This window comes from Squalius cephalus (genome assembly GCF_949319135.1).
Source record: "Squalius cephalus genome assembly, chromosome: 22".
Taxonomy (NCBI): domain Eukaryota; kingdom Metazoa; phylum Chordata; class Actinopteri; order Cypriniformes; family Leuciscidae; genus Squalius; species Squalius cephalus.
In genome coordinates this window covers 24,917,107-24,942,662 of record NC_137143.1, presented here as the reverse complement: position 1 = coordinate 24,942,662, position 25,556 = coordinate 24,917,107, and the positions used below count along the sequence as shown (strand labels likewise).

Here is a 25,556-nt window from a genome sequence, read left to right as displayed (position 1 = left end):
ACAACATGTTTAAAACATTGATGATAATTAGAAATTGTTCTTGAGCACCAAAGATTTCAGAATGATTTCTGAAGGATCATTTGACACTGAAGACTGGAGTAATGATGCTGAAAATTAAGCTTTGCTATTACAGGAATAAATTACACTTTACAATATATTAAAATAGAAAACAGTTATTTTAAATTCTAATAATAATTGACAATATTATTGTTTTTTTCTGTGTTTTTCGATCAAATAAATATCGCATTGGTGAGCATAAGAGATATCTTTTTAAAACATTTAAAAACTCTTTCCCACCCCAAACCTTTGAAAGGTAGTGTATGTTCAGGTGTTGTTTTGATTTAGCAGTTTTATTTTGAGCAACCAAGTCTTTTTTTTTTCCTTGAAGCAAGCTTATCGGAAATCAGTGAACAGCTTCTACAGTTTTTTTTTTACAGCTACTTTTTTTAGTAATCGCACTATTGATCCCGCAGAAGCCGGTAGCATGCTGCTAATTTTGTTCTGTCGTTTCCAGCCAAAGCCCAGTCCCGGACCTCATCAAAGCTCCTCGGGCGATCATGACGGTAACCAGGGCACTATAAAACGCTGCCCGGAGCCCGAAAGCCCGGCTCGATCATCCACCAACGTACCCCCTCGACCTCCGCCTCCTCGACTGCCAGCAAACAAGCTCAGCAGTTTAGGTAATGAGACCAGTCGGGAAGAACTTGACCCGTGGGAAGCCCAGGGGGACACTGGGATATGTAGTCAGTTCGACGAGAGTCTGCAGGTCTCGTTTGACGACGAGGAAGATCACGATGAGGAAGGAGACAGTAAGACAGGCCCCTCCCGTATTGAATTCAACTCTTCCCTATAAACGTAGTTCAACCCCAGTTACTAAACCTGTCTCTAAACCGTCCCATTGTTAGTTCCTTTAGTCAGCCAGTAGTGAGATTACATGTCGTCTCTCATCACTCTCTAAGAGAAATGCCGTCAATGGTGTTGGCATGTGAAAATGTCACACACCCACTGGAAGACATCATGAATCACCCACTCCACCCTTGTAATCTTTTCCTTGTCAAATTATTGTTCTCCTGTCAGTCATTGTTGCAGTCATCCTCTTGATTCATTACACTTGTCTTTGCATTGTGTTATAGTCTGGTTGCTGCAAATCACAGCAGTAGCTTAGTAATTACGAAACGTTTCATCGTAATGCTAAACCTCTTTGTGAATGTACATTCAAAGCACACTTTCTTTACATAACGTGATCTGTGTGCATCTCTTGCTGGATACCTATTTTAAGGAACACAGCTTTTAGGATTTATAAACAGAAACTAAATTGTGTACTATATCTTTTCTTACATACCCACAGGTAATGGAATTAGCCCATCTGAACACTCGCTCTCAACGGAGACACAGTCCACAATGCCCCCTGCTGTTGCTGGAACGAAGGACAAGAAAGATTTTCTAGTATGGTTCGGTTCCATTGCATTTAGTGATTCTTGCAACACTTACGGTTTCTGGATAATGTATCTTTGACATGTTTGTATATATATATATATATATATATGTGTCATGAAATATAATGATATTTAAGATCTTTAATGATCAGATCTTTAAAGAAATTAAATGATTATTTAATAATAACAAATCTTTGACATGTTTACATATGTTGTTTTAATGTGTGTGTGTGTGTGTATATATAATATATATATATGTATGCTGAACCAAGTCTGCAATTATTTAATCAAAAATACAGTAAAAACAGTAATATTAAAAGTATTAATTTCTCTCTCTCTTTTTAATATTGCTTCAAATGTTTGAATGTTATCATTGTTTCCACAAATTGTTAAGCAGCAAAAACCATTTTCAGCATTTATAATGATAAAAAAAAATATTGAGCAGCAAATCAGCATATTAGAATGATTTCTAATCAGAGTAATGATGCTGAAAATTCAGCTTGTCATCACAGGACTAAATTACATTTTTAAATGTATTAAAATAGAAAACAATTTTCTGTATCAGTCTACTTACATTCTCTTATTTTGCTTCAATTGTATTTGTTTTCCCCACAGAAACCCATCAGCAATGGTCTCCCTCCAACTCCAAAGGTTCATGTAAGTGGACATCATAGATTTGCAGATCTATGTCTCTGTATTGGGACTTAAGCGCTTGCCATGTTTTTTTATTTAAATGAATGCATGTTACCTTTTTGATGTGTTTGTTTTCTTGGATATAAACCTTTTGAACTGTGATTAATTTGGCTGCATCTGAGTTCTCCATTGCGTTTTATTCTCATATCCAGATGGGAGCATGTTTCTCTAAAGTCTTTAATGGCTGTCCATTAAAAATACATTGCGCTACCTCATGGATCAATCCAGACACACGAGGTGAGCTCAGTTAATATGTCTTAGTTAGAATCTGGCTTACAGGAAATATTAATATTTCATGGTACGTTATTATATCTATTTTGCCTACATAAGCATTTTTCTAATATCTCTGCTGAAAAAGTCTTTTTTTTTCCCCTCCCTGTTGATGCATTTCAGACCAGTATCTGATATTTGGAGCAGAAGAAGGCATCTACACTTTAAACCTTAATGAGCTGCACGAGACGTCCATGGAGCAGGTATGATGCTACTTTTCAGGCCTTTGCAAACAAATTTTGGAAAACTAATTTGTGTGATGTATATTCTTGTGTTATCTGAGTGTGGCGTGCTTCTTCAGTCAGTCGTGTTTGTTTTGTGCTAAAGCTATTTTTGTGTCATTTTCAGCTTTTCCCCAGGAGATGTACTTGGCTGTATGTCATGAGCAACAGCCTGCTATCAATATCCGGTAAGCTGTGCTTTAAAAAAGATCAGGTTTAGCAAATTATTCAGAATGAGTTTCTTTTTTTTTACAATTGCTAGAATATTTTTATTTTCAGGCCACACTTTACATTATAGGATGGAACTGCTTGTAATGTGAGAATACTAGAATAGTTAACTATAGTAACATGTCATATATGTCAAGTGTTTCCTGACATTGTCCTGTTTCCCTGTTTTTGAATATTGAAATTGTGTTTCCGCAGGAAAAGCATGTCACCTGTACTCTCACAGTCTGAGTGGCCTGTTTGAGCATGCTCGACATATGCAGAAACTCCCTGTTGCCATACCAACATACAGATTTCCTGACAAAATGATCCCCAGGTAAATGTTCAGATCTCTGTGTGTGTGTGTAAGGATGTGACCAAAATGTGCATTTTTCATTCTATGTTTTTATTTGTATTCCAGGAAATTCTCAGTGTCCAATAAGATCCCTGAAACAAAAGGGTGTCAAAAGTGCTGTGTAGGTAAGCAGATCCTGTACTTTTCTTCCTTCCTTTATTTCTAAATTCAGTAACATATATACTTTGGATGATGTCAAGCATATAATTCAGTTGTCTTTAAAGTGCCCCTATTATGCTTATTCAGATATTACCTTTCATGCAGTGTGTTGTGAGTGTAAAAGGTCTGCGAGGTTTCAAAGATCAAAGTGCACGACAAATAAAGTTATTGTCTCCCATAAGAAAGAACTGATTCTGAACTGCCTGAAACAAGTCGTCAGTACTCGGTAGGTTTGTAACAGATTTGCATAATGACAGCCTTTGGTCTTCATTGGCTGCCTGCGAACAGCGTCTACTTCGACCCGCCCTCAAACACTGTATTTGTAACTGAGGTCTGGAAGAGTTTGGATCATGTTGTCGACATGTCGAGAGTTGCATGCACTTTCAAAGGATGTGGACTCGCGCTTGAATTGATACGGTAAAACCGACGCCATTGTTACCATTCGTATCACTGTGTACAAGTGCTGAGGAAGCCTCCGGAGCTGAAGTTCAGATACGGTAATGTGCGTTTCATTTCACCAATCACAACAGACTGGGCCGTCTGACCAATCAGAGCAGAGCAAGCTCTCGGAAAGGAGGGGTTTAGAGAGATAGAATCCTTTATCGAACCGTTTCAGACACTGCGAGGAAAGTGGTGATGCTGCAATGTATATTATGAGAAAATGTAACTGTTTTTTGTCCTTGAATGCTTGTAAACCTATTGTTGGAGTCCTCCTAAACAAAATTAAGAACCTTTAAAATAGCATAATAGGGGCACTTTTAGGAAAATATAGTGAAATAGACTTTATTTACAGTATTTTGTTTCCATGTGTTGTCTTGTTTATTCTCAGTGAGGAATCCTTATACTGGTCACAAGTACCTGTGCGGTGCCTTTCAGTCCAGTATTGTCCTTTTTGAGTGGGTGGAGTCCATGCAGAAATTCATGTTGGTCAAGGTGAGCCCAGTGTCACTGGTTCCCATCGGCAAAACATTGTTACAGGGTGATCTGCAGATCAGCATCACACTAAAATCCATGGAAAAAGGGTTGGCAACTTAAAGTGGTGGAATTAAATATAATGTAGGCTTAGCTATTAGCTATTCATGTTTCCTTTAAGCTTTTAAAAATTGCTGATCTTCTACTTAAGACATGCTTTACTTGGCATATTCACATGCAGGCTGTTCCAAATTAAGCATTGACTCATTCCCTGCAGAGCATAGACTTCCCCCTGCCGTGTCCGCTGGAGGTGTTCGAGATGCTGGTGGTTCCAGAGCATCAGTATCCTCTCATCTGCATAGCTGTGAGCAAAGGGACAGAGCTTAACCAGGTGGTGCGGTTTGAGACCCTCAATCCCAACTCTACCACCAACTGGTTCGATTCTGGTGGGTTCTTTAAAACTACTTGGTAAATCCTACATTATGGGGACAACATAGGTCCCTACAAAGGTGGCAATGTCTGAAATCCTTGTCATTATGGGGACATTTGTTGATCCCCATGAGGAAAACTGCTTATAAAGCATACTAAGTGTTGTTTTTTTTGTTTTTTTGAAAATGTAAAAATGCAGAAAGTTTTCTCTGATAAGGTAGGGTTAGTGTAAGGGGAGAGAATATACAGTATTTGTATTGTATAACAAATGTCTATGGAAAGTCCCCATACAACATGAAAACACAACTTGTGAGTGTGTGCGCGTGAGTGTGTGTGCACATTTTAGATTTTAATTAATTTGACTCTTTTAGAATTTTAAAAATGCTTAATTCTAGAAAATTGTTAATGTTATTTCAGATACCCCACAGAGTTGTGTGATGCATGTGACCCAGCTGGAGAGAGATACAATTTTAGTCTGCTTAGATCGTAAGTACAGAACATGCCATTAATAACAGATGCATGCATATCAAAAAACAGATATAGTGATTAATTGCCTCTCTTCATCTCCAGGGAGCATTAAGATTGTGAATTTGCAAGGCCGGTTAAAGTCCAGTCGGAAACTCTCAGCCGAACTGACTTTTAACTTCCAGATTGAATCAATAGGTATGGAACTTTGGTACATTAAGGGTGTCCTGAAGTAAATATTCCTCCATTTTTACATACGTCTTCTCTAAGCTCATTGAATTTAACAGTTATCATTTAGGTATTTAAACACTTTTCTATGGGTAAATTCTTGTTTTATTGTAGTATCTATCTATTGTAGTAAATTCTCTCTCTATGCATCTATCTGTCCCTCTTAGTTTGCCTTCAAGACAGTGTGTTGGCCTTCTGGAGGCATGGCATGCAAGGACGCAGCTTCAAGTCCAATGAGGCAAGTCCATCTTAATATATATGAGAGGAGATGTACAGACGGCCTGTCAATAATATCAAGAGAAAAAACCCTGACCCCATCGTGAAGCAACAAACACTGCAAAAATATTACAATATATATATATAAATTATATATTAAATATATAATATAATATAAATGTATGTTTATATCTAAATTAAATAAGTTAAATTTATATTCAATGCAAATTAAATGCAATACAGGTTACTAATTAAAATGTATATAATTAAATATGATTAATTTGCAATACAGGTTACTTTTTAATATGGTCTAGCTGATATTTAACAACATATTTACATTTTTTAAATTCTTTCTCATTCAGCTATTTTAAACACACACACACACACACATATATATATATATGTATGTGTGTATATATATATATATATATATATATATATATATATATATATATATATATATATATATATATATATATGTATATATATGTATGTGTGTGTGTGTGTGTGTGTGTGTGTGTGTGTGTGTGTGTGTGTGTGTGTGTGTGTGTGTGTGTGTGTGTGTTAAAATAGCTGAATGAGGGAAAAAAAAAAAAATATATATATATATATATATATATATATATATATATATATATATATATATATATATATATCAATCAGGATCAGAATGTATTTCAGAGAGTGGTGTAATAATTTTTTTGTTAAACTGTATGACATACATATTTTGCAATCACATTATTCTGTTTATATTCCAGATTACACAGGAGATTTCAGACAACACGAGGATATTTAGACTGCTGGGTTCAGACAGGTATGAAGAAGCCATCTAATTATTATGTCATTATTTAATTAATATTGTACACTTTATTACTGGTGTGCCAATCCATGTTTTATAATGTAGGGCATATGTTCGCAGAAAGGGCATCAGGTCAAAGGTATTTGTTTTGATGTTGTTTCTTATAGAGTGGTGGTTTTGGAGAGCCGGCCAACAGACAATCCAACAGCACACAGCAATCTCTACATCCTCGCAGGCCACGAAAACAGCTACTGACCGCAATGCATCTTGGTGCAAAAACACTACATGCCGGAATGCAGCGTTACAAGAGGCTTTTAATTGAATGTGGCCCAATGACAACTAGCCACATCTCAGAAGAACCACAGATATGCTGCTGTTGGACAACTGAGAGCCCAGAGGAAGACTTGAATGGATTCAAAGATCTCAGAGAACAGATAGGCCGTAACCGCATGATGTACTACAGTATGCACTTTCACCCTTAACTGTTTTAGAGGCCTTGCTTTGGTTTGGCTTCTAGCAGTTTTAATTTATTTTTTAACTGAAACACACACATATACACTTTTTTTTTTTTTTTTTCAAAAGTAAGCAAGATTTGTTTTGTTTTAAGCCACTACTCTCACTTGACGCTAACCACACAAGTGCTTGAAAACACGTATTTAATTCATGTACATACAGACATAGTATTGTTGAGTTGTACTCTTTGCATTGGTTATGTAGATATCAGTACATTTATGTTGTACAGGTTTGTGGCAGCGTTAGCGTTGTAAAGGACTGTGAGATGTTGGGTACTACTTAAAATGACCTCTAGGGCCAGATAATTTTTGTTATATGCAATGGTTTAAGAATCACAAAGCTGAAGTGCCACTCTTTCCGAGACTTGCCTTCTTAATGTCTTTTCTGTTTGTTTTTTTATTGTAAAACCTAATCGTTTTTTTTTTTATATAAAGCCAAATTGTGTTTTTATTGAGCAACTTCTAATTCAGTGGCCCTCGTAATTGTTTTTAACTCTGTGGTATGCACTCACTTCAAATTTGCACAGTGTTATTAAAATGTTAATGTGTATATGTAAGTGTATGTTTAAAACCATGCAGATAATAACATATATAGATATATACACATGTATTTTTTTGTAAATGTGTATACATGTATAATCCTAATAAGCAATAAATCATTAGGATGTTTTTACATTATTTTGAAAAGTTCTCAAGCTTATGTGGAAGACATAACTGTCTGCATCCAGATGTTTGTATGTAATTTGAGTGCTGTATACACTATTTACAAGATGATGTTGGAATTTGTGAGTTGCTGTAAACTTTCTACAACATGGACTTTCTCTTACAGAACTGCCATTCAAAGTAAATGTAATTCCACAATAAGAACAGAAAAACATATTCCGTGCGTTCTCTTGTCTGTAATTCACAAGTTAATTCGATTATGGAATACGTTTTCTTTTCGTTTTGTGTCAAATGTACATAGTGTAAAATAAAATCACATGGTTTTACATACTGAGATGTCTTTCGTGTTTTAATAATAAAAGTATTTTGCTTACTTTTATACATTTTGCTTAGTATTTCTTGTGAAATTTACTAAATCTAATTATTAATATTATTATCATAATTGCTATTATTAAAAGTTCAAAGCGCAAACGGTCGTGCTCAGAACATAGGAAGCTGGATCAACACACACGGAAGGGGACTTTTATTTTGCTTCACAGTCCGTCTCGTCTCGTGACGTCAGAGAAATCATGGCTGTGTCCAGTGTGTTTAAAGCAGGTCTTTTCAATCACAAAGTTGCAATCGTGACGGGAGGCGGGACTGGGATAGGAAAATCTATTACTTCTGAGCTCTTACAGTTGGGTATGCATTTACTGTTTTTACTGATGGATTTGTCCTTGTAACTTATTTAAATCAGGGCTGCATACGATAACGTATAACACTAACAGTGAACTTTAGTCCAGATATTGAGCAACATAGCAATCGGCCAATAACTTCCAGGTCATCAATCACCAATTTAACTATTACCAATGCAATCTATTTGATGATTTTAGATCATAATTTCCATTTAAGACAGGTGAATTTGGTAACATATCTTGGAATATAAAATATAGAAAATAATGTTTTTAGTATTAGAATGTTAAATGATATACTATAGGAACAAACCCTCTGTAAAACGTTAATAAAAATTTGGTTTTGCCTGTAGTGTCTATATATATATACAGTCTCAAATATCTCCCAATATGTTGTAGGATGCAATGTGGTCATATCATCCAGAAAGCTTGAGCGTCTGGAGTCAGCAGCTGAAGAGCTGGCACAGAAGATCCCCCCATCCAGTCCGGCTAAAGTGACCCCTATACAGTGCAACATCCGGAATGAAGAAGAGGTGACAGTCTCATGATCCTGTTTTTATACATTGCCTTCATGCCAGAGAAGCATGTGTAAAATGTATTTGTTTTCAGCACGTTTATTTAGGAAGGTATATAGGAGAAATTCTGGTTTCTCCATCTGGCAATTCCTGTCTATAGATAATAGTAGGGTCATTCTGTATCAAATCAACCAAATTTCAGAAACTTCCCCAGCTCAAATTTTTTATTTTGTTCATACTTTTTTTTGTAGAAAGACAAACATAAATAGAGATGAAAACCAAAAATTTGGAGCCAAATTACAGGGGCAGAAAATGACTTTAGAAAGATTGATCCAGATATATTAATTACTTTCTAAGTAATAGTGGATTACTCAGTAAATATTCGTCCAAGGCATTTAATGTTTTGGCTTTTTTCTTCATTTATGTATGTCTTTTACCAGAAAAGAAATCAAAATGAAAAAAACTAATAATAATAATAGCTGGGGACTTCTGGTTGAGTTGAGAATGAGAGCTGCACGATTCTGGATACATTTTGAATCACGATATTTTGTTTTATTTGTTTGTTTGTTTCAAATAGAGATTATGATTGTGAACAGACAAGTTTAAGAATGAATTACTTTAAAAAAATCGGTTTGACTGAATGATTCAGTGACTTACTCATAAATACTTAACTTGTTTAATGGGGGGGGTGAAATGCTATTTCATGCATACTGAGTTTTTTACACTGTTAAAGAGTTGGATTCCCATGCTAAACATGGACAAAGTTTCAAAAATTAAATTGTACGTTTGAAGGAGTATTTCTGTGCCAAAAATCCTTCCGGTTTGTCACAAGTTTCGGAAAGTTTTTTTCGAGTATGGGTCTTCGTGACGTCAGCTGGGGCGGAATTTCCTTATATGGGTCCTAAGGGCACTTCTCCGCGGGCGCGTGCGCACTCGTAGACCAGACAGAGAGAGAAGAGAGCGAAAGCAGTAGTTACCTCATCAAAGCGCTCTGCTCAGCTTTTGGAAGTCGATGTCACCAAAGAAGTGGGTTTTTGGTTGCCAGGGCAAGACAACCCTGCACAGATTCCTAAAGAACCCAGCGCTAAGGGACCAGTGGATGGAGTTTGTTTTTGTGTAAGACTGTTTGTTCCCTGCATTTCGACGATGATTGTTTTATAAACAAAGCCCAGATCGACGGATTTGCAGATCGTCTAATGCTTAAGGATCGAGCAGTCACAATGATAAAGGTTCGCGGTCGCAGGCGGTGAGTAAAACTGCTTCAAATGTCTCTCTGTGTTGTTAGCTCGGCGCGTTAGCACAGCTTTATTAGCTTCGCCCACACGGCCCGCCTCCAGCCGCTCGTTTTTTTCCGGAAAGACTCGGTACAGCCTATCTTTCTTTTATAAATATAATAAAACTAAAGACTTTTTGGAGATATGAAGGATGCAATACTACTCTATAGGTACTCAAGATTAACAGGAGATTGAGTGAAAATGAGCATTTCACCCCCCCTTTAATAACTGCTGAATCCGCGTTTTTGAATGAATCTCTTGAATGATTGATTCAATGACAAATTTAACAGTCACTTGTCTCCACCTAGTGGCGAAACAATATACAAATTGTTATTTGAGGCGCCAAGTTACTTTCACTGTGTGATTTGCTCTATTTTGATCGCTATAACTTTTATCTCAATATTCTGTGACAATTTGAATATTTGTGAAACACAGAAATATCAATACTGTGTGGTTGACTGCTTGTGATTGAAGCTGACAACTGCTGTCTCTGGCTCAGTGCAGATTTGAAGAGAAGAATGGCTGTATGGATTTGAATGGATTGTAGGGGGCGTGACTTGAGGTAATAGGGGCGTGGTTTGTAGTACTGCGGGACGCAGTTGGACACACACACACTTGGATTTGAATGAGATTTTGTCAAGGGTTTAATTGGGTGGCACAGGCGAATTGTTGTCGCATGAGTGTTTGATCGCGATTTTTCACGATTAATCGTGCAGCTCTGCACAGAATGACCCTGTAGGTTTGGATTATAAAGTGCTGTGACTCTACACAGAAAATGTATTATTTAGCCTATCTCTCATTTTTGACAGGTGAAGAACCTGATGGCCTCCACCCTGAAGCTCCATGGGAGGATCGACTTTTTAGTGAATAATGGAGGTGGACAGTTTTCCAGCCCAGTGAACATGATGAGTGCAAAAGGATGGAACGCTGTGATTGACACCAACCTCAACGGAACGTTCTTATGCTCCAAAGAAGGTTCGGAGTGCGATGTGATGTGAAACGTCCATATGGTTTAGCTATCGGCTTCACTCTTAAAAATAAAAGTTCCAAAAGGCATTTCACAGCAATGCCATAGAAGAACTGTTTTAGGTTCCCATAAGAACCTTTCAGCGAACTGTTCTCAAAAGACCCATTTTTGTGTGTGTGTGTGTGTGTGTGTGTGTGTGTGTGTGTGTGTGTGTGTGTGTGTGTGAAGAACATTTTAATAATCTGAAGAAACCTTTTGTGCAATAGAAAGGTTCCATGGATGTTGAAGGTTCTTTATAGAGCCATACATCAGAGGCCAATAAATAACCTTTATTTTTTAAGGGTGTATTTGTGATTGTATGTGTAAATTGTAAGCCTTATTTCTAACTAAATAATGAATTGACATGTTTACAATTCACACCACTTCAAGAGCTACTCTCAAACTTTTGCTCTTGATTCGTAGCATACAATGCGTGGATGAAAGATAATGGAGGTGTGATTGTGAACATCATTGCGGACATGTGGAAGGGTTTCCCTGGAATGGCGTGAGTTGGTAAAAAATATTGGTTAATAAAAATATTGTGTATAATTATTACTTTATATTTAATGGCTGTTTCAATATATTTATCCTCTCATGGTAATGCATTTTGTCTCCTTTCAAAGCTATGTTTAAACTGCCAGACTTGTTTACGACAGGCACACAGGAGCGGCCCGAGCTGCAGTGGACAACCTGACCAAGAGCCTGGCCATTGAGTGGGCTGACAGTGGCATCCGGGTAAACTCTGTGGCGCCGGTTAGTGCCAGTTTGGAAACAATTGGAAAGCATACTGTATTTGCATAGTGTTGTCCAAAATGAGGTTGAATTGTTTGAATGAAATTCACGATTATTGATTTATCGTCTAATCGTGGTTATTCTATGTGATCGCACATAGATAACTATGTACAATAAGTGTACAGTTTAAATTTCAATCACATTTGGCCAAAGAATATAAAAAACACTGTTGTAACCAAGATAGTTAAAGGTCTTCCTTTATAGGAAATTATGGTTTGTGGGTTTCAGCAAACTGCATTATATTATATTATATTATACATTTTCAAAACATTAAAGAAAATCACATGTGCCTATTTTATTAAAATTGTATTATATTAATACAATTTAAGTTTAAAAATAAGGTATTAGGTTTACACTGTAAGTGACATGAACAAAACAAAATTATATAATTAATCGCAATTATTTGTATGGCAATTAATCGTCACAGGCCTACCGCAAAATGAAAATGCACATTATAAGCTAATTAAAGTTCACTTTTAAAATGAAAATTCTGTCATCATATACTCACCCTCATGTTGTTTCAAACCTGTATGAATTTCTTTCTTCTGCTGAACAGAAAGATAGATATTTAGAAGATTATCAGTAACCAGACAGTTTTTGGGTCCCATTGACTTCCATAGTATATGTTTTTCCTACTATGGAAGTCAATGGGACCCACAAACTGTCTGGTTACTGATAATCTTCTAAATATCTATCTTTCTGTTCAGCAGAAGAAAGAAATTCATACAGGTTTGAAACAACATGAGGGTGAGTATATGATGACAGAATTTTCATTTTAAAAGTGAACTTCTCCTTTAAATGTTGGGGGAAAATAGCTTTGTCTTGCCTGAAAACGTTTCCATAGTATTTTGGAAACCATAACCATTTGGTTATCCATAGTTCCAAGTTTTTACTAGTTAACATGTTTTTATTATATATAATGCAATTCCAATTCAACTGCAATATACACTCCTAATTGATCTGTCTTTTATCACAGAGACAGTGTGTGTCCATTTGTTTTTTTGTGTGTGTTTCTCGACTGTAGGGAACTATCATATCCAAAACTGCAATGGAAAACTACAAAGAGTATGGTCCTACTTTGTTTAAGATGTCAGTGCCATTTAGTCCGGCTAAAAGACTTGGTGTTCCTGAGGAGGTAACCTATAACCTATTATGATGTTGACGACATTTTGAAATAGCAGAAACTAATCAAAGATCAGAACATAATTACTGCTGCTATATACTCTACAGCTAAACCTGTGTGTGTGTGTGTCTATGTATATAAACGTGTTTGTGTAAGTTAGTGTTTAAATAATCTGAGATTGAAATAAATGTATGTTCTGCTCAGATCCTTAATATTTAATATGGATAATAATATATATATACAATATTTCTATCAGATATCACCAGCTGTATGTTTCTTGCTGTCTCCGGCTGCCAGCTACATTACTGGAGCAACCCTGAAGGTCGATGCAGGACAGAGCCTTTACCACTCTGTGTGGGAAATCCCAGGTACCCATATTTGAGCCGGATGAGAGCGTAACACATGCTGTATTTGTTTCGAAATCACGGACGGATGTTGACTTACCAAGAGTATTCAAATGCTTTCTGTTTCTGTTTGTGTCTCTCTGATCAGACCACAGTGCCTGGCCTCCAGCCCCAGATGGAGAAAATACAGACACACTGAGAGAAATCATGAAAATGACCAAATCCAAGCTGTGAATCATAACAAAACAAGTCTAGACTGTCAAACAGCTGCTCTTCATCACAGCGTGGGTGAAGCACAAATGTTGTTTTCTTTGCTAGGAATTGCAACGCGTCTTGACTGGCTTTTGAGTGATGCTCACTGATTTTTAGCATTATCATTGAATAATTCAACTCAAAAGGTCTTGAGGAACTGTGCTTAATCAATGTAAATATATGTAATAGTATGATATTGTGAATATAACATTTGTAATTGTTAGATTTCTAAAAAGAACATGTATCAGCTGACACCGTGAGATTACAAATATGTAATGTATTGTTCAAGAAAATAAATTTTCTGTTGAAAACCTTTAATTGCATTAAGCATCAGTTTGCTGGGTCATTTCTGTTATAAAGTATAGCTTTTTATCGGCGTAACAGTAAAATAAAATAAAAAACGTATATACCAGACTTTCAGATTTATGCTAGACACTTAAATCTAATTAAATATCTTTTGATTATTTACACTATAGTAAGAAAATGAACAGGATGCTTTAACTGTTTTGTTGTTTCTACAGAAATACCCACCAAAAATGTCCTGATGTTGACTTTTGTTCATTATAGCGATATTACGAAAAATAAAAATGACGTTTAAGATTAATGAAAAACAAATACATTACCAATGGAAGCAATGTTCCCAAGAAAACATATTTAGGTTGAAATACTTGTTTTAGTAAAAAGTGGTACAATTTAAGTAAAATCTAGAATATTTCTATTTTAAATGGCCAACTTAGCAAAAATTGAGACATTGAGATGATTTTTAAGTTTATTGTCAGGCGAAATGAATGATTAATCTGTTTTATTGGCATCTTACTAGGAACATGTTTAAAAATTGAGGCTCCTTCAGAGTGCCGGTTGCTAGGCAGAGCGCCGCATAACGCGAGCATGCGCACTGAGCGCTGAGCGCACGCCGCTGATTGGCTAAACAATGGCATTATCGGTGTGAGGGGGGGGATGCGTTGTCCTCGGTGTGGCACAGTCCGAAAAAAATAATAAACCAAGCTCCACAATGTTGCACGTGGTGAGTCACCCTTGCGAATGATAAACTGAACATATTAATCAAGCGACCTCTGCAGGCATTTGTTTGAGAATTTATTTAAGGTAAGAACCGTGTATTATCACTTCAGTATTGTGTAAATCAGAAACGGATAGGAACAGCGTGGGGTGTGACTTGATATAAACAGTAACGTATCCTAAAATGCAATGTAAAGCAACTAGAAAGTAACATATAACAGCAGGCTGTTGTGTTTTTTCCCTCTAATGCTAGAAGAGAGCATCTTTAAAGGGTGATTGACACACAAAGCAGGTGTGTCCAGCTGCACACTGACATCATATAGGAATTTTGTCCATAGTCATGGCATCTGCTGACATCACTGGTTTGGAGATGGAGGGAGAGATTGGGACAGAGGAGACCCCAGTGAACACGCTTCAGAGATCAGCAGAGGAGGAGGGAACCACCACTCGGAGGAAGAGGAAGAAGAAAAAGAAAGAGATCATCTACCGCTCTGACCTGGAGGATGAAGATGCTGGGGAGGGGACCTCTGCGAATGTGGATGGAGCCTTTAGTCCTCCACTTGACGAAGGTGAACATTATTTAGTTGTAAAAAAAGATTTGGATCTGCCATCCATCCATCCATCCATCCAAAAATGATAGTAAAGACATTTGTAATGTTACAGAATATTTCTTGAGCACCGAATCCGCATATTAGAATGATTTCTGAAGAATCATGTGACACTGAAGACTGGAGTAATGATGCTGAAAATTCAGCTTTGCCATCACAGGAATGAATTACTATTATAATTTGTAATATTTCATATTATTACTGTTTTATTGCATTTTTGATCAAATAGCATGTATTCAGCTTTAATGAGCATTAAAGACCTCTTTCAAACAATGTAAAATTTCTCATTGTTTCAACTAAGATTCAATGTAATCTTATGATCCCAACCTTTTGAACAGTAGTGTATAATTATTAATTGGTCAAAAATTATAAGCAGAATTATTTGCAGTTTTCTTGCAATTTTAAGTACATTTTGTTTACAAAATATAAATGTAATATATTATTAGTTATGAAATAAATGCTTGATTTTTGAGTGTAATTTAGTCAAGGCACGGTTTTCGTGTCTGCTTGCATGGACTGCATCCCACATCCCACACGATTGACGGATGTGTTGTTAATGCAATATTCTCAATATTTATCTTTCATTCACAGAAGAAGAGGATATCCCTCCTGACAGCCGTTTCGTGACCCTGACAGGCACCATCACACGAGGAAAGCGAAAAGGCCAAATGGTGGACATCTATATGACCCTTACTGACAAAGAGCTGAGAGAAATGGCACGCTCCAAAGAGCGTCTAGATGCAGAATGTGACGGGCTCGCGGAAGCCAAGCAAAAACCCTGCGCGCTGGGGGTCAGCCAGGGCCCTCATGTTCTTCTCTGGAGCCTTTCCTGCTCCCCGTTCATCTTCCTTCTCTCTTTCATCACGTCGTTTTACTACGGAACGCTCACCTGGTACAACGTCTTCCTGGTTTACAATGAGGAACGCAGCTTTCTGCACAAGATCACGGTGTGTCCCTTGCTCATTCTGTTATATCCGGTTCTGATCATGGCGTTGTCTCTTTGTATGGGGGTGTACGCCGCCGTGACCCAGCTCTCCTGGGTGTTTGGGGAATGGTGGCTGGCGGTGAGGGACCTGGAGAAGGGCTTCTGTGGGTGGATGTGTGGGAAGTTGGGGTTGGAGGACTGCGCCCCGTACAATGTGGTTGAGCTTCTGGACTCTGACACTCTCTCCGGGACCCTCCAGGGGAAGAGGATGGATGATGTTGAACACACTTCTACTTTGTGAGCGCAAAAACATGGAATAACGTTCTGGGTTTAATATAAGTTAAACTCTGTCAACAGCATCTGTAGCATGCTGTCGATTTTTTATTTTTTTTAAACTTATTTTGCTCAGGAAAAGCAAACTTTAGAACAAGTCAAAATGATTTTCGATAGCTTTTAACTTGTTTTCAATCCTGAGCCTTCATTTAAAGGGATAGATCACCAATAAAAAATGAAAATTCTGTCATTTTCTCACCCTCATGTTGTTGAAACTTTCTTTTGTTCTGTGGAATATAAAAGAAGATATTTTGAAGAATGAATATTTTGAAAGAACCAAACCATTTTGTTCCTATTGACTTCCATATGGACAGAAAATATTGAAACATTTCTCAAAAAATCTTCTTTTATGTTCCACAGGAGAAAGAAAGTCACACAGTTTTGGAACCACATGAGGATGAGTAAATGATGACAGAATTTTCATTTTGGGATGAGTTTTAAGGCAAGTCTTAATTTTGCACAGTTTTATTAATTAGTACATGTTGTTAGGAAATCATCTATGATTTAGTATTATCAAACATCACAAAATCAATTAAATACAGGGCCAAGTTACTCTAAGATTTCAGCACATTATCTTTCCATATCAAATGTAAAAAAAAAAAAAAAAAGGAATTATGGATTTTGAGGTTTAATGCTATACATTTGAATTTGAAATTGTGATGCAGTTCATAATGATATCCAAAAGCTAATTTTTGAATCATTGCTTAGAACATAAATCAAACTATTTTTAATTCATTAAATGAGCACTATGGAAGTTTTCTCATTTAAGTTTAATTTACATAGTACGGTGCATAAAAAAATAAAAAAAAATAAAAACTGCATAAATGTGCCCAAAACAGTCACTATGTTAAGCCTGTGAAAATGATTTATATTCAGAGCTCTCAAGTTTGATTTGGCTGAAGATTCCAGGCTTCCGGATTATATCCTTGCATGTTTACAAAGAATTATAATTTTTTTTGGCAGATATGCTTCTTACATTCTTATACTGTACATATTTTCCATAGACTACAGATTTTCCAGATATATGCCTTGTTAGGACAATCTTACTGTCAGTGATCTTAATCAGTCAGAGCTGCTCTGATATGGTTATCAAAGGCAACTTTAGCTATAGCCTACATCAAACCATCAGATTCATCTGAGCAGAAGAGTGGAGCACAACTGATGGAAAATAAATAAAATTGCAAGTTACTTGCAGAGGAACATTGTTTTTGTTTTCAACCACAGATGTCAATAGAGAGCCATGGTGTTCCTTTAATGAGTTTTTAATGTACAGCAGTTACCATAATGAATCTGAGACTGAAACATTCTTAACATCCTTAAGAAGAAGTGAGGCCCTCTCCTAGCCTTCATCACGACAGTATATTCTGTGATCTTAAGTATTCGAAGTATTTACCTTGGTCATGCATTATACACATTGCACAGCTGATGAGCAGCAAATTTTTCTTCTCTGACGATGTTCTCACACTATCTGACCGATACTTGCACTTGAACCAGACACTAAACAACATTTTACACTCTAAGCAGACAAATGCTTTTACACTTTGAATACTTTTATTATTATATATTTTTTTTTATATTCTGTTTGTATGTCCCAAATCACTGAACTGTTGTGTTAGTGTTTGAAACAGTGTAGTGCTTTGTGTTTTTACAGGTGTAACAACAATGGTGCTATAATAGTGTTCACCAAGAATATCAGCCATTAAAAACCACTAACTGGTTTACACACATTAAGGATAATGGTTCTGTTGTCCCAGAAGATCATATTACGATTTCAAAAACCTTTTAACTGGAAGTTCACAGATTATTGGGCACACCTACTTCAGATGAATTATAGTACTCATATCCGCTTCATATACAGTCATCATTTACAACTTTATCTGTTGTTTATGGAGGCATGTATTGTAAAATAATTAAATGCAGGGTTCCCACGGTCATGGAAAACCTGGAAATATCAGGGAATGTTAAAATTGTTCGAAAATCCATGAGAATATATTAAGAGCTATAAAGATTTTGTTTACTAGAAAATGCTCTTGTCTGATTTGTGAGTGAATTATTCTTTTGAGTCCCAAATCTGAAAAATTATACATATACTGCATAAAAACACTTATCCTGTAAAAAAGTGTGGGAACCCTGTAAATTACAAAATATCTTACCAGAGATCTATGCATCTGATCTGCATAATTTGAAGTCTGTATATTAAAAGAAATGTACAAAATGTAAAGACAATATTGTTTTAAGACTGGAATATTAAATCCGATTGCTTTAAAATATGCAAGTATTGGATGCTCTCAAATTATACTGTTTTAATTATGCAAATAAGCAGGTTTGATGTAAACCACCTTTTTAAATGAGAAACTGTAATCATCAATAGGTTCAATCTGTTGCACAAGAGATCCTAGGCTCTTTTTCTTTATCTTTGGGAACTTTTCCAACTGCTATACTGTAGGCTACAATAGACACTCATCATGCCGCTGATAATACAAGACCTTGACCTGTTTTTTGCAGTTATAGGCCAGCCTTAAACTGTTCTACAAAGAACACTTGAATGACATTATAAAAATTTGTCTTCTGGCACAAAGTAGTCTGTTTTTCTGTAAACATGGTTTCAAAGCACAAACTTGTTTTTTTATATATATACCATGTCCTTGATAAATGTTTTGTTTTCACACTTATGCACTGGGTGTGTACCACAGTTATTTCATTTTCAACACTTTATAATAAAGAATTTTATCTCCTTTGTTTCAATTGAATAGTTTAGTTTCCTTTCAGACTTAGTCAAAGTTTTTGCAGATCTCACACGCTGATAAAGGTGTGCCTCAGACGGTGCTATATCCTAATTGCCAAACCTTTAAAACAAAAATGTTTTATCATTGTTGACTGTCAACAATCATCCTCTCCTTCATGACCATCCCAGACCTAATTAAACCAGTCTGTTACAGACTTAACACTAATGAAGTGTAACGAGAGAGAAATGAGTAAAAAGCCTCATCCCCTGAATGAGTAAGAACAAATTGTGAATGAATGATCTAAACGAACCTAAATAGGAGTTCCTGTTGGAGGGAGTGGCTCGTTGGTAATCTGAACGGCTATTACTTTCACTTTTAGCTTTTTTAGCTAACATTGTACGGACAAGATGAAGCCACACGGCGTCAACGGTAATATATCGTCAAACGATATGTCTTTATTTCTTTCTGTTCGTTGTAATGGGATGTTTTTTAATAGCCTAATAGTTTATAATTTTAACTTTGTTTATTTATAGTTCCATGAAATACGTAGTTGCCACGTACCAGTGCGAATTGAGCTGGTTCTAAGAATCCGAATAGCCTACGTATTTTGTTTGACGTAGTGAACAACATGGGTAAATAACGCGAGTTTATCGCTACATAGTGGCGTAGTTTGTGCTTTTCGAATGTAGCTCTTATCTTATTTTAAAGGTGGTTCTAGATATTGCCATTTAAACATTTAGCTCCTCCCTCCCTAAACATTATAAAGGGACACGTAAGCGTTCGCTTTATCTCAAAAAGTCATTGTTCATAATATTTTAAACCATTCTTTTTATTCGGATCGAAGTCGGTTGAATATTTTTAGTGATGACGTAAGATCTGTTTAGAAACAGTTTTGTGTGTGTGTGTGTGTGTGTGTGTGTGTGTGTGTGTGTTCCAAAGAATCGAATTGCAGAATAATTCTTACGCCATATGGTAACGATTTAAAGCATGACAGGAATGTTAGCGTGGGTGAGTGAGTAATGCGGGACGCTGTGTGAAGTTTGGGAAAGTAACCAAGCATCTCTTCACAGGAATCCCCTTCAAAGTTGCACTTTCGCTTTTGTCCAAAATGCGGGGTGAAACCCCAAGTGGTCAATGCAAACCGTCATGCAATATACCACTGTTTCTTTATGTAGACTTGCAAATGCAATATATTTATTGGGGATATGCAGGTACTTTCTATATAGGGGATATGCAGGTACTTTCTATTCTATCCAAGACATCAACTAACATCACCTCTCTTTGTTCCACCTTTCTTCTCTTCCTTTTTCTTTCATTGTCTCCAGGAGATAAGCCTCTCTGCAGGCATCACCACCAAAGCTTTTGGCCTTCAAAACTGTAAGTGCTTTGACACTTGCAAGTGTAAATCCGAAGTGGCTGTTGATTTCTACAAGAATGTGATGAATGAGGCTGCGGTGGATTTTCTTCTTCTGTCAAGATAAATGCAATTTTCATTCTATCCTTTCTTCAAAAAAAAACAAAAACAAAAAATGCAAATATCTTTTTCCTTTTTTTCTACTGTTTTTCCGGACTTGACAAATAGATGTTTAAAATTGCCTACCCCCAGCTTTTAAAATGACCCAAGCTATAACCTACAACATCTATACAAGCTCATACAGTAAAATGGCGGATGGATTTTCTATCATGGTAAACAATGTGACCGCAGATCTTGACAACGAGGAGCGTAGGATCCTCCTGTACCTTTGTACGGATTTGTTCACCAACAGCTGTGTGGAAGATTTGAGAGGAGCTTTGCTGGCCTTTGCCAAACAGAGACAGAACCAAGCGGGTCAATCTCAGGCTGGTGATGCCCTGCTGATGGAGCTCATGTTCAGAATGAAACGCTTTGATGTCCTAAAGAAAGTTTTCGGCACCAACAAACAACAGGTAGAAAGAATTCTGCAGGAGGGAAGGGCCCTCTCAGATTACAGGTAATTTATCACATTCATTCTTTGATGTCTGAAGAAAAACAACCCATGTGGTTAAAATAATATGTATGGTAATGAAAAGTTTTATTTTAGAACCTGACATTTATGTTTTTAGGGTTATTAGAGCAGTCTCTTGGGAAAAACCCAAGCAGAAATACCCATGATATGAATATGTTATTTTCACCCACCTGAATGCTGATCTTATGTCTGCAGGGTTCTAATGGCAGATGTGAACGAAAACCTGGACAAAGAGGAGTTAAAATCTCTTATCTTTCTCCTGAACAGTTTCCTACCCAAAGAAAAAATGGCCAGAGCTACCGTAAGACTGGAGAAATTACACGTTTAACCTTCAGAATGTTTGTACTAAATGATAATTATACTAAACTGAACATAAATATGCATATGGTATGATTAAAAAATCTACCACTTTTCTGGGATTTATGTTATGTGCATGTTATCTCATGTTTGTGTCATTGCATTTGATTTCTAATAGAGCTTTCTAGACGTGGTGGTGGAGTTGGAGAAGTTGGATGAAGTATCTTGTGATAAGCTAGAACTGCTTGAACGGTGTTTGAGGAACATTAAAAGAATGGATCTTGTCAAAAAGATTCAGGCCTACCAGAATAGAGGTCAGTCATTTGTTAGATCACTTTTCTTTTGGTTGTTTGGTCAGCTGCTTGCCAGCAGAGAAAAATGCACTGCACGGGCTGTGCAACATCTGGTTACAGCTTTTGATTTGACTATGCAAACTTAACTTGCTATTGAAACATGCATTTTAAAAAACACCATGTCGCCCTTAACCTAGGTGAACCTAGAACATTTTGTACATTATAACCTTATGATAATGCTTCATTTTACCTGCAAAAGTCTCTCGCTGTCTCAAAGTTCATTTTCAAAGCCAAAGTTTATTTAGAAAAATTAAAATCATGGTTGAAATTTAGTAGAATTTTTTTTTTTTTTTTTTTTTTTTTTTTTTTTTTTCATGGCTCTGGTTACCAAACTTGTGCGGCAAGTACAAAAAAATGTTATAATGCATAATTAACTCTATAAAATTAATTTATAATTTATTCAGGTCAGAATGTACCATGTGTAGTCCCTAAAGTTCAGAATTCCTTTAAGGTAAGACAATTTTTAGAAAAAACAAAAATCTTATATCTTCCCAACAGATACAGTATGTTAAATGATGATAATTTTACTTACTGTATCTGTATATTTCTTAATTTCAGTTCACACCTGGGAAGTCTCCCGTTAAACCAATGAGACGATCACAGTGCTGTTCTCAAGGTGAGATTTTATTTTTCAGTCTTCGTTTTTAGTTTTAATTAAGATCCTATGGATAACATGACAGACTTGCCTTTGGTCTTTTTCCAGAGTTAAAAAATTTGAAGCTTTCGGTGCCAGAAACGGGGACACAACAGCAACAACAACCGGTAATGAATCGGCTTCTCACTAATTAATAAATAGTCATCGTGGCAAAGCCTAGCAATTTTTCTGATTTGTCATTTTATTCATGAATAGGTTGTAAGCTCTTCCTCCCACTGTCTATATGTCTGCTAGGCTTTTGTGCAGGAGTATCAAATAAATCCTGAGCAGAGAGGCCTTTGTGTGATTATTGACTGTGTTGGCTTTGATGGACGTAAGTGTGTGTGATCCAGGGTTTGACCCTTTATAATCATTATACTGTCATTTACTACTTCTGAAAACATCATCTGTTTTTGACCCATTGGTTTGTTAGGGAAACTTGCTTGCAGGAAAAAAACACAAAATGACATCATAATGTTTGCCCACAGGGGAAGGCAGATTTTGTAAAAAAAAAAAAAAAAAATCCCATTTTCCACCCGCAATATTCTAAAGAAATAGCCGTTTTCATCTGGCTTTTGTTTTCCCTTTAAATCCAAATTAGGAAATGTGACAAAAGAACAGATTTTGTAGATCGCTATAATGCGTAAAACACCTGCATCTAAACGTCTACGCTGTTTGTGTCCTTTCAGAGATGTTGAATCAGACATTTGAGCGTCTGGGTTTCAGGGTCATTTTCCACTCTCTCCTGGGTCTGAGAGAAACCCTGAAGGTCTTGGAAGACCTGACTCACAACAGGAGCCTTCAGGAGGTCAACCGCTTCGTCTGCTGCCTCATTAGCAGGGGAACGGACACTAATCTGTTGGCTACAGACTCGAATGGCCTTGGCATCAGGCTGGAGGATCTCAGGCAGCTTTTCAGCCCAAACCAGTGTCCCTCACTGGGTGGGAAACCCAAACTGTTCTTCACCCAGATCTATAGGACCACAGAAGCCATTCCAAGCCCTTCAATGTATGATGAATACCTTGAGACGGATGGACCAAAATGCCGGTATTCAGACAAGAGGACTGTCCCAGTGTCAGCGGATGTCCTTTGGAGCGTGTGCACAGCAGAGGCAAAACTGCTGGAAGATTCCGGCCACCAGTCGGTTTACCTGCATGCATTACACACTGCCTTATTGATGGGGCATGAGAGGTACTTTATGAACCTTTTGCCTGCTGTCTTAAAGAGCCACTGTTCAGTCCATTATTGCTTGTGACCATTTAACACTGCAATAACCATAAAAAAAAAACTAAAAAAAACCATACATGCTAAATCATTTACAGTTTTGCTTTTGTAGTTTCACTCTGAAGAACAATTCTATAATTCAAGTCCCCTTATTCTGTTTTTTCCCCCCTTAAATTTGCAGAAAGAACCCTTTATTGGACATCATGACGGAAGTGAACAGAAACGTGTTTAGTCACAATCAGCAGAATCCTGAGAAGACGTATCAACTTCAACTCTCTCATACACTACGGGAAACTCTTTACTTGTAACACATAATGTGTGCTACACAACACAAACTGCTCTTTGTTCTTTCTGTCCCTTTCTCGCACATACACTCTACTTGTTTTAGAATAGAATTGTTAGTGCACTGTCAATACAAGTACACATAACTGCATATTGAGATGATAATCGATTTTCATTATTCTACGTTTTTATTAATGTATTAATATTTGTATTTATTTGTGAATCCCTGTTGCAGCTATTACCGTGTTCTGTGTTGTAGTCACAGTGCTAGTGTCTCATTATTTAACCTAAGGAGAATACCTTCAGTCATTAGTCAAGCTAAATTAAATTAGTTCTATAGCACTTCTCAAATGACTTATTGTGTCAGAGCAGCTTTAAAGAGAGTCGTGTTTAGATGATCCAAAGGAGAAAAGCAAAGGTGGCTGTGGCAAGCAAAGCAACTCTATGAGATGTTTTGGTGAAGAGGGAGAAAATCTAGAACTTTTAAGAACTAAACATGACATGAAAATGAATGTACATGTGATAAATACATAGTCATATATCATATGTTGCAGTAATAGTCATGTGTTCATTGAATACATCTTTGATGCGCACTATGTGAGGAGATGTATACAGTATTTTACATTGCATCCTCTTAATGTCCTTCTTTTTCACAGTTGTGTAAAACATGTTTGTATAATGATACACACGCAGTTAAGCTATATCCTTATTACTCCTAATTTTAATATTCTAGGTATCTGCAGGCTGGAGTTTTGTGACTTTTAACTGTAGAATGATGGGTAACTCAAGTACAGTACTGCAAAGATAAAGCGTTCAGGGCTTTTAAATTAAGTGTAGGCTATCTAGGAATAGTTCAGAGTAGCTACTTATATATTTTATAACATTTGTTCATAAAATGAAGGAAATTCTTAGTGTATCCTCTTGATATTTATAATATACAGTATCCAATTAAACACTGAATATCAAATTATTTAAACGTATATCTATTTGTCATTTAATCACTTGTCATATTTATGTAATTCATAACCCTCTTTCTAACCACTTCAGCGAGATAAGTAGCCTATTAATTGGTCTTGTAGAATTTCAGTGAAGGAACTGGATGATTTGCATTTGCAAATGATGAATGAATGGAATGTGAAAAAAGTGACCGGCGTTAAAATATTGGGCGTTACGCATGGCTGGACAAAATTGATAGAGTAGGTGAGTATTATGATTAAAAATGTCATTAGCTTAATGTAAGAATACACTGACTTTGTGTTTTAATTGAGATCATACAAATAAAAGACCAGATTTGATTACATGGAATTTGAGTTTTGATTTCTTGTCTTTTCTTTCTTCAATAATTTCATCACACGAGTCATTGGTCGCCCTCTACAAATATAATTGGATAGCATTATATAATAAACATATGTTTCACTTCAAGATACAATATAAATTTGAACAAAGCATGGTGCAAAATATTATTAAAAAAAAAAAACTGAATTAAATCTAGACAATAGAAAAATTTAATATGCCCTCCACCAGGGGTCGCTTAAAGTAAATTCAAGAAAGTAGGTTTTGAATTGTACTTTGCTTACAGTGTTTTATAAACTACATTTACAAATGAGACTTTGTTCAACAGTTTAAAAAGATT

The 25,556-nt window shown here is 36.3% G+C and overlaps 4 protein-coding genes across 13 annotated transcripts in view; all 4 read left to right on the top strand.

Annotated features, from left to right (window-relative positions):
- The window catches only part of map4k3a (mitogen-activated protein kinase kinase kinase kinase 3a), a 59,629-nt gene extending 51,688 nt beyond the window's left edge, over positions 1-7,941 (top strand). For all 8 annotated transcript variants that reach the window (XM_079856711.1, XM_079856714.1, XM_079856713.1 and 5 more), the window contains 15 exons: positions 515-680; positions 1,349-1,446; positions 2,052-2,093; positions 2,282-2,366; positions 2,523-2,602; positions 2,748-2,808; positions 3,044-3,161; positions 3,246-3,304; positions 4,168-4,271; positions 4,528-4,696; positions 5,097-5,165; positions 5,250-5,342; positions 5,540-5,610; positions 6,347-6,402; positions 6,555-7,941. In XM_079856711.1, coding sequence (XP_079712837.1) covers positions 515-680; positions 1,349-1,446; positions 2,052-2,093; positions 2,282-2,366; positions 2,523-2,602; positions 2,748-2,808; positions 3,044-3,161; positions 3,246-3,304; positions 4,168-4,271; positions 4,528-4,696; positions 5,097-5,165; positions 5,250-5,342; positions 5,540-5,610; positions 6,347-6,402; positions 6,555-6,642 — 1,359 coding nt within the window. In that variant the 3' untranslated portion in view covers positions 6,643-7,941. The remainder of the gene's footprint in view (positions 1-514; positions 681-1,348; positions 1,447-2,051; positions 2,094-2,281; positions 2,367-2,522; positions 2,603-2,747; positions 2,809-3,043; positions 3,162-3,245; positions 3,305-4,167; positions 4,272-4,527; positions 4,697-5,096; positions 5,166-5,249; positions 5,343-5,539; positions 5,611-6,346; positions 6,403-6,554) is intronic.
- Positions 7,942-8,106: 165 nt separating this feature from the next.
- Positions 8,107-13,566, top strand: pecr (peroxisomal trans-2-enoyl-CoA reductase). Its single transcript, XM_079857040.1, has 8 exons — positions 8,107-8,243; positions 8,633-8,766; positions 10,832-10,997; positions 11,452-11,533; positions 11,685-11,781; positions 12,845-12,955; positions 13,200-13,311; positions 13,436-13,566. The coding sequence occupies exons 1-8, from the start codon at positions 8,132-8,134 to the stop codon at positions 13,519-13,521; spliced, it is 900 nt and encodes a 299-aa protein (XP_079713166.1). The 5' UTR covers positions 8,107-8,131; the 3' UTR covers positions 13,522-13,566.
- A 924-nt stretch (positions 13,567-14,490) lies between these two features.
- On the top strand, positions 14,491-16,985 carry tmem169a (transmembrane protein 169a). 2 transcript variants are annotated; one of them, XM_079857041.1, is made up of 3 exons: positions 14,491-14,563; positions 14,895-15,125; positions 15,756-16,985. In XM_079857041.1, exons 2-3 carry the CDS (start codon positions 14,897-14,899, stop codon positions 16,388-16,390), a joined length of 864 nt encoding a protein of 287 aa, XP_079713167.1. In that variant the 5' UTR covers positions 14,491-14,563; positions 14,895-14,896; the 3' UTR covers positions 16,391-16,985. The 2 variants fall into 2 exon arrangements, with proteins under 2 accessions (XP_079713167.1, XP_079713168.1); XM_079857042.1 differs by having other exon boundaries at positions 14,880-15,125.
- Positions 16,986-19,480: 2,495 nt separating this feature from the next.
- On the top strand, positions 19,481-24,876 carry cflara (CASP8 and FADD-like apoptosis regulator a). 2 transcript variants are annotated; one of them, XM_079856936.1, is made up of 11 exons: positions 19,481-19,577; positions 20,474-20,619; positions 20,731-21,118; positions 21,329-21,434; positions 21,609-21,744; positions 22,188-22,234; positions 22,342-22,399; positions 22,487-22,545; positions 22,673-22,751; positions 23,107-23,608; positions 23,823-24,876. In XM_079856936.1, the coding sequence occupies exons 3-11, from the start codon at positions 20,763-20,765 to the stop codon at positions 23,947-23,949; spliced, it is 1,470 nt and encodes a 489-aa protein (XP_079713062.1). In that variant the 5' UTR covers positions 19,481-19,577; positions 20,474-20,619; positions 20,731-20,762; the 3' UTR covers positions 23,950-24,876. The 2 variants fall into 2 exon arrangements, with proteins under 2 accessions (XP_079713062.1, XP_079713063.1); XM_079856937.1 differs by having other exon boundaries at positions 19,506-19,577; positions 20,474-20,525.
- Positions 24,877-25,556: the final 680 nt, after the last annotated feature.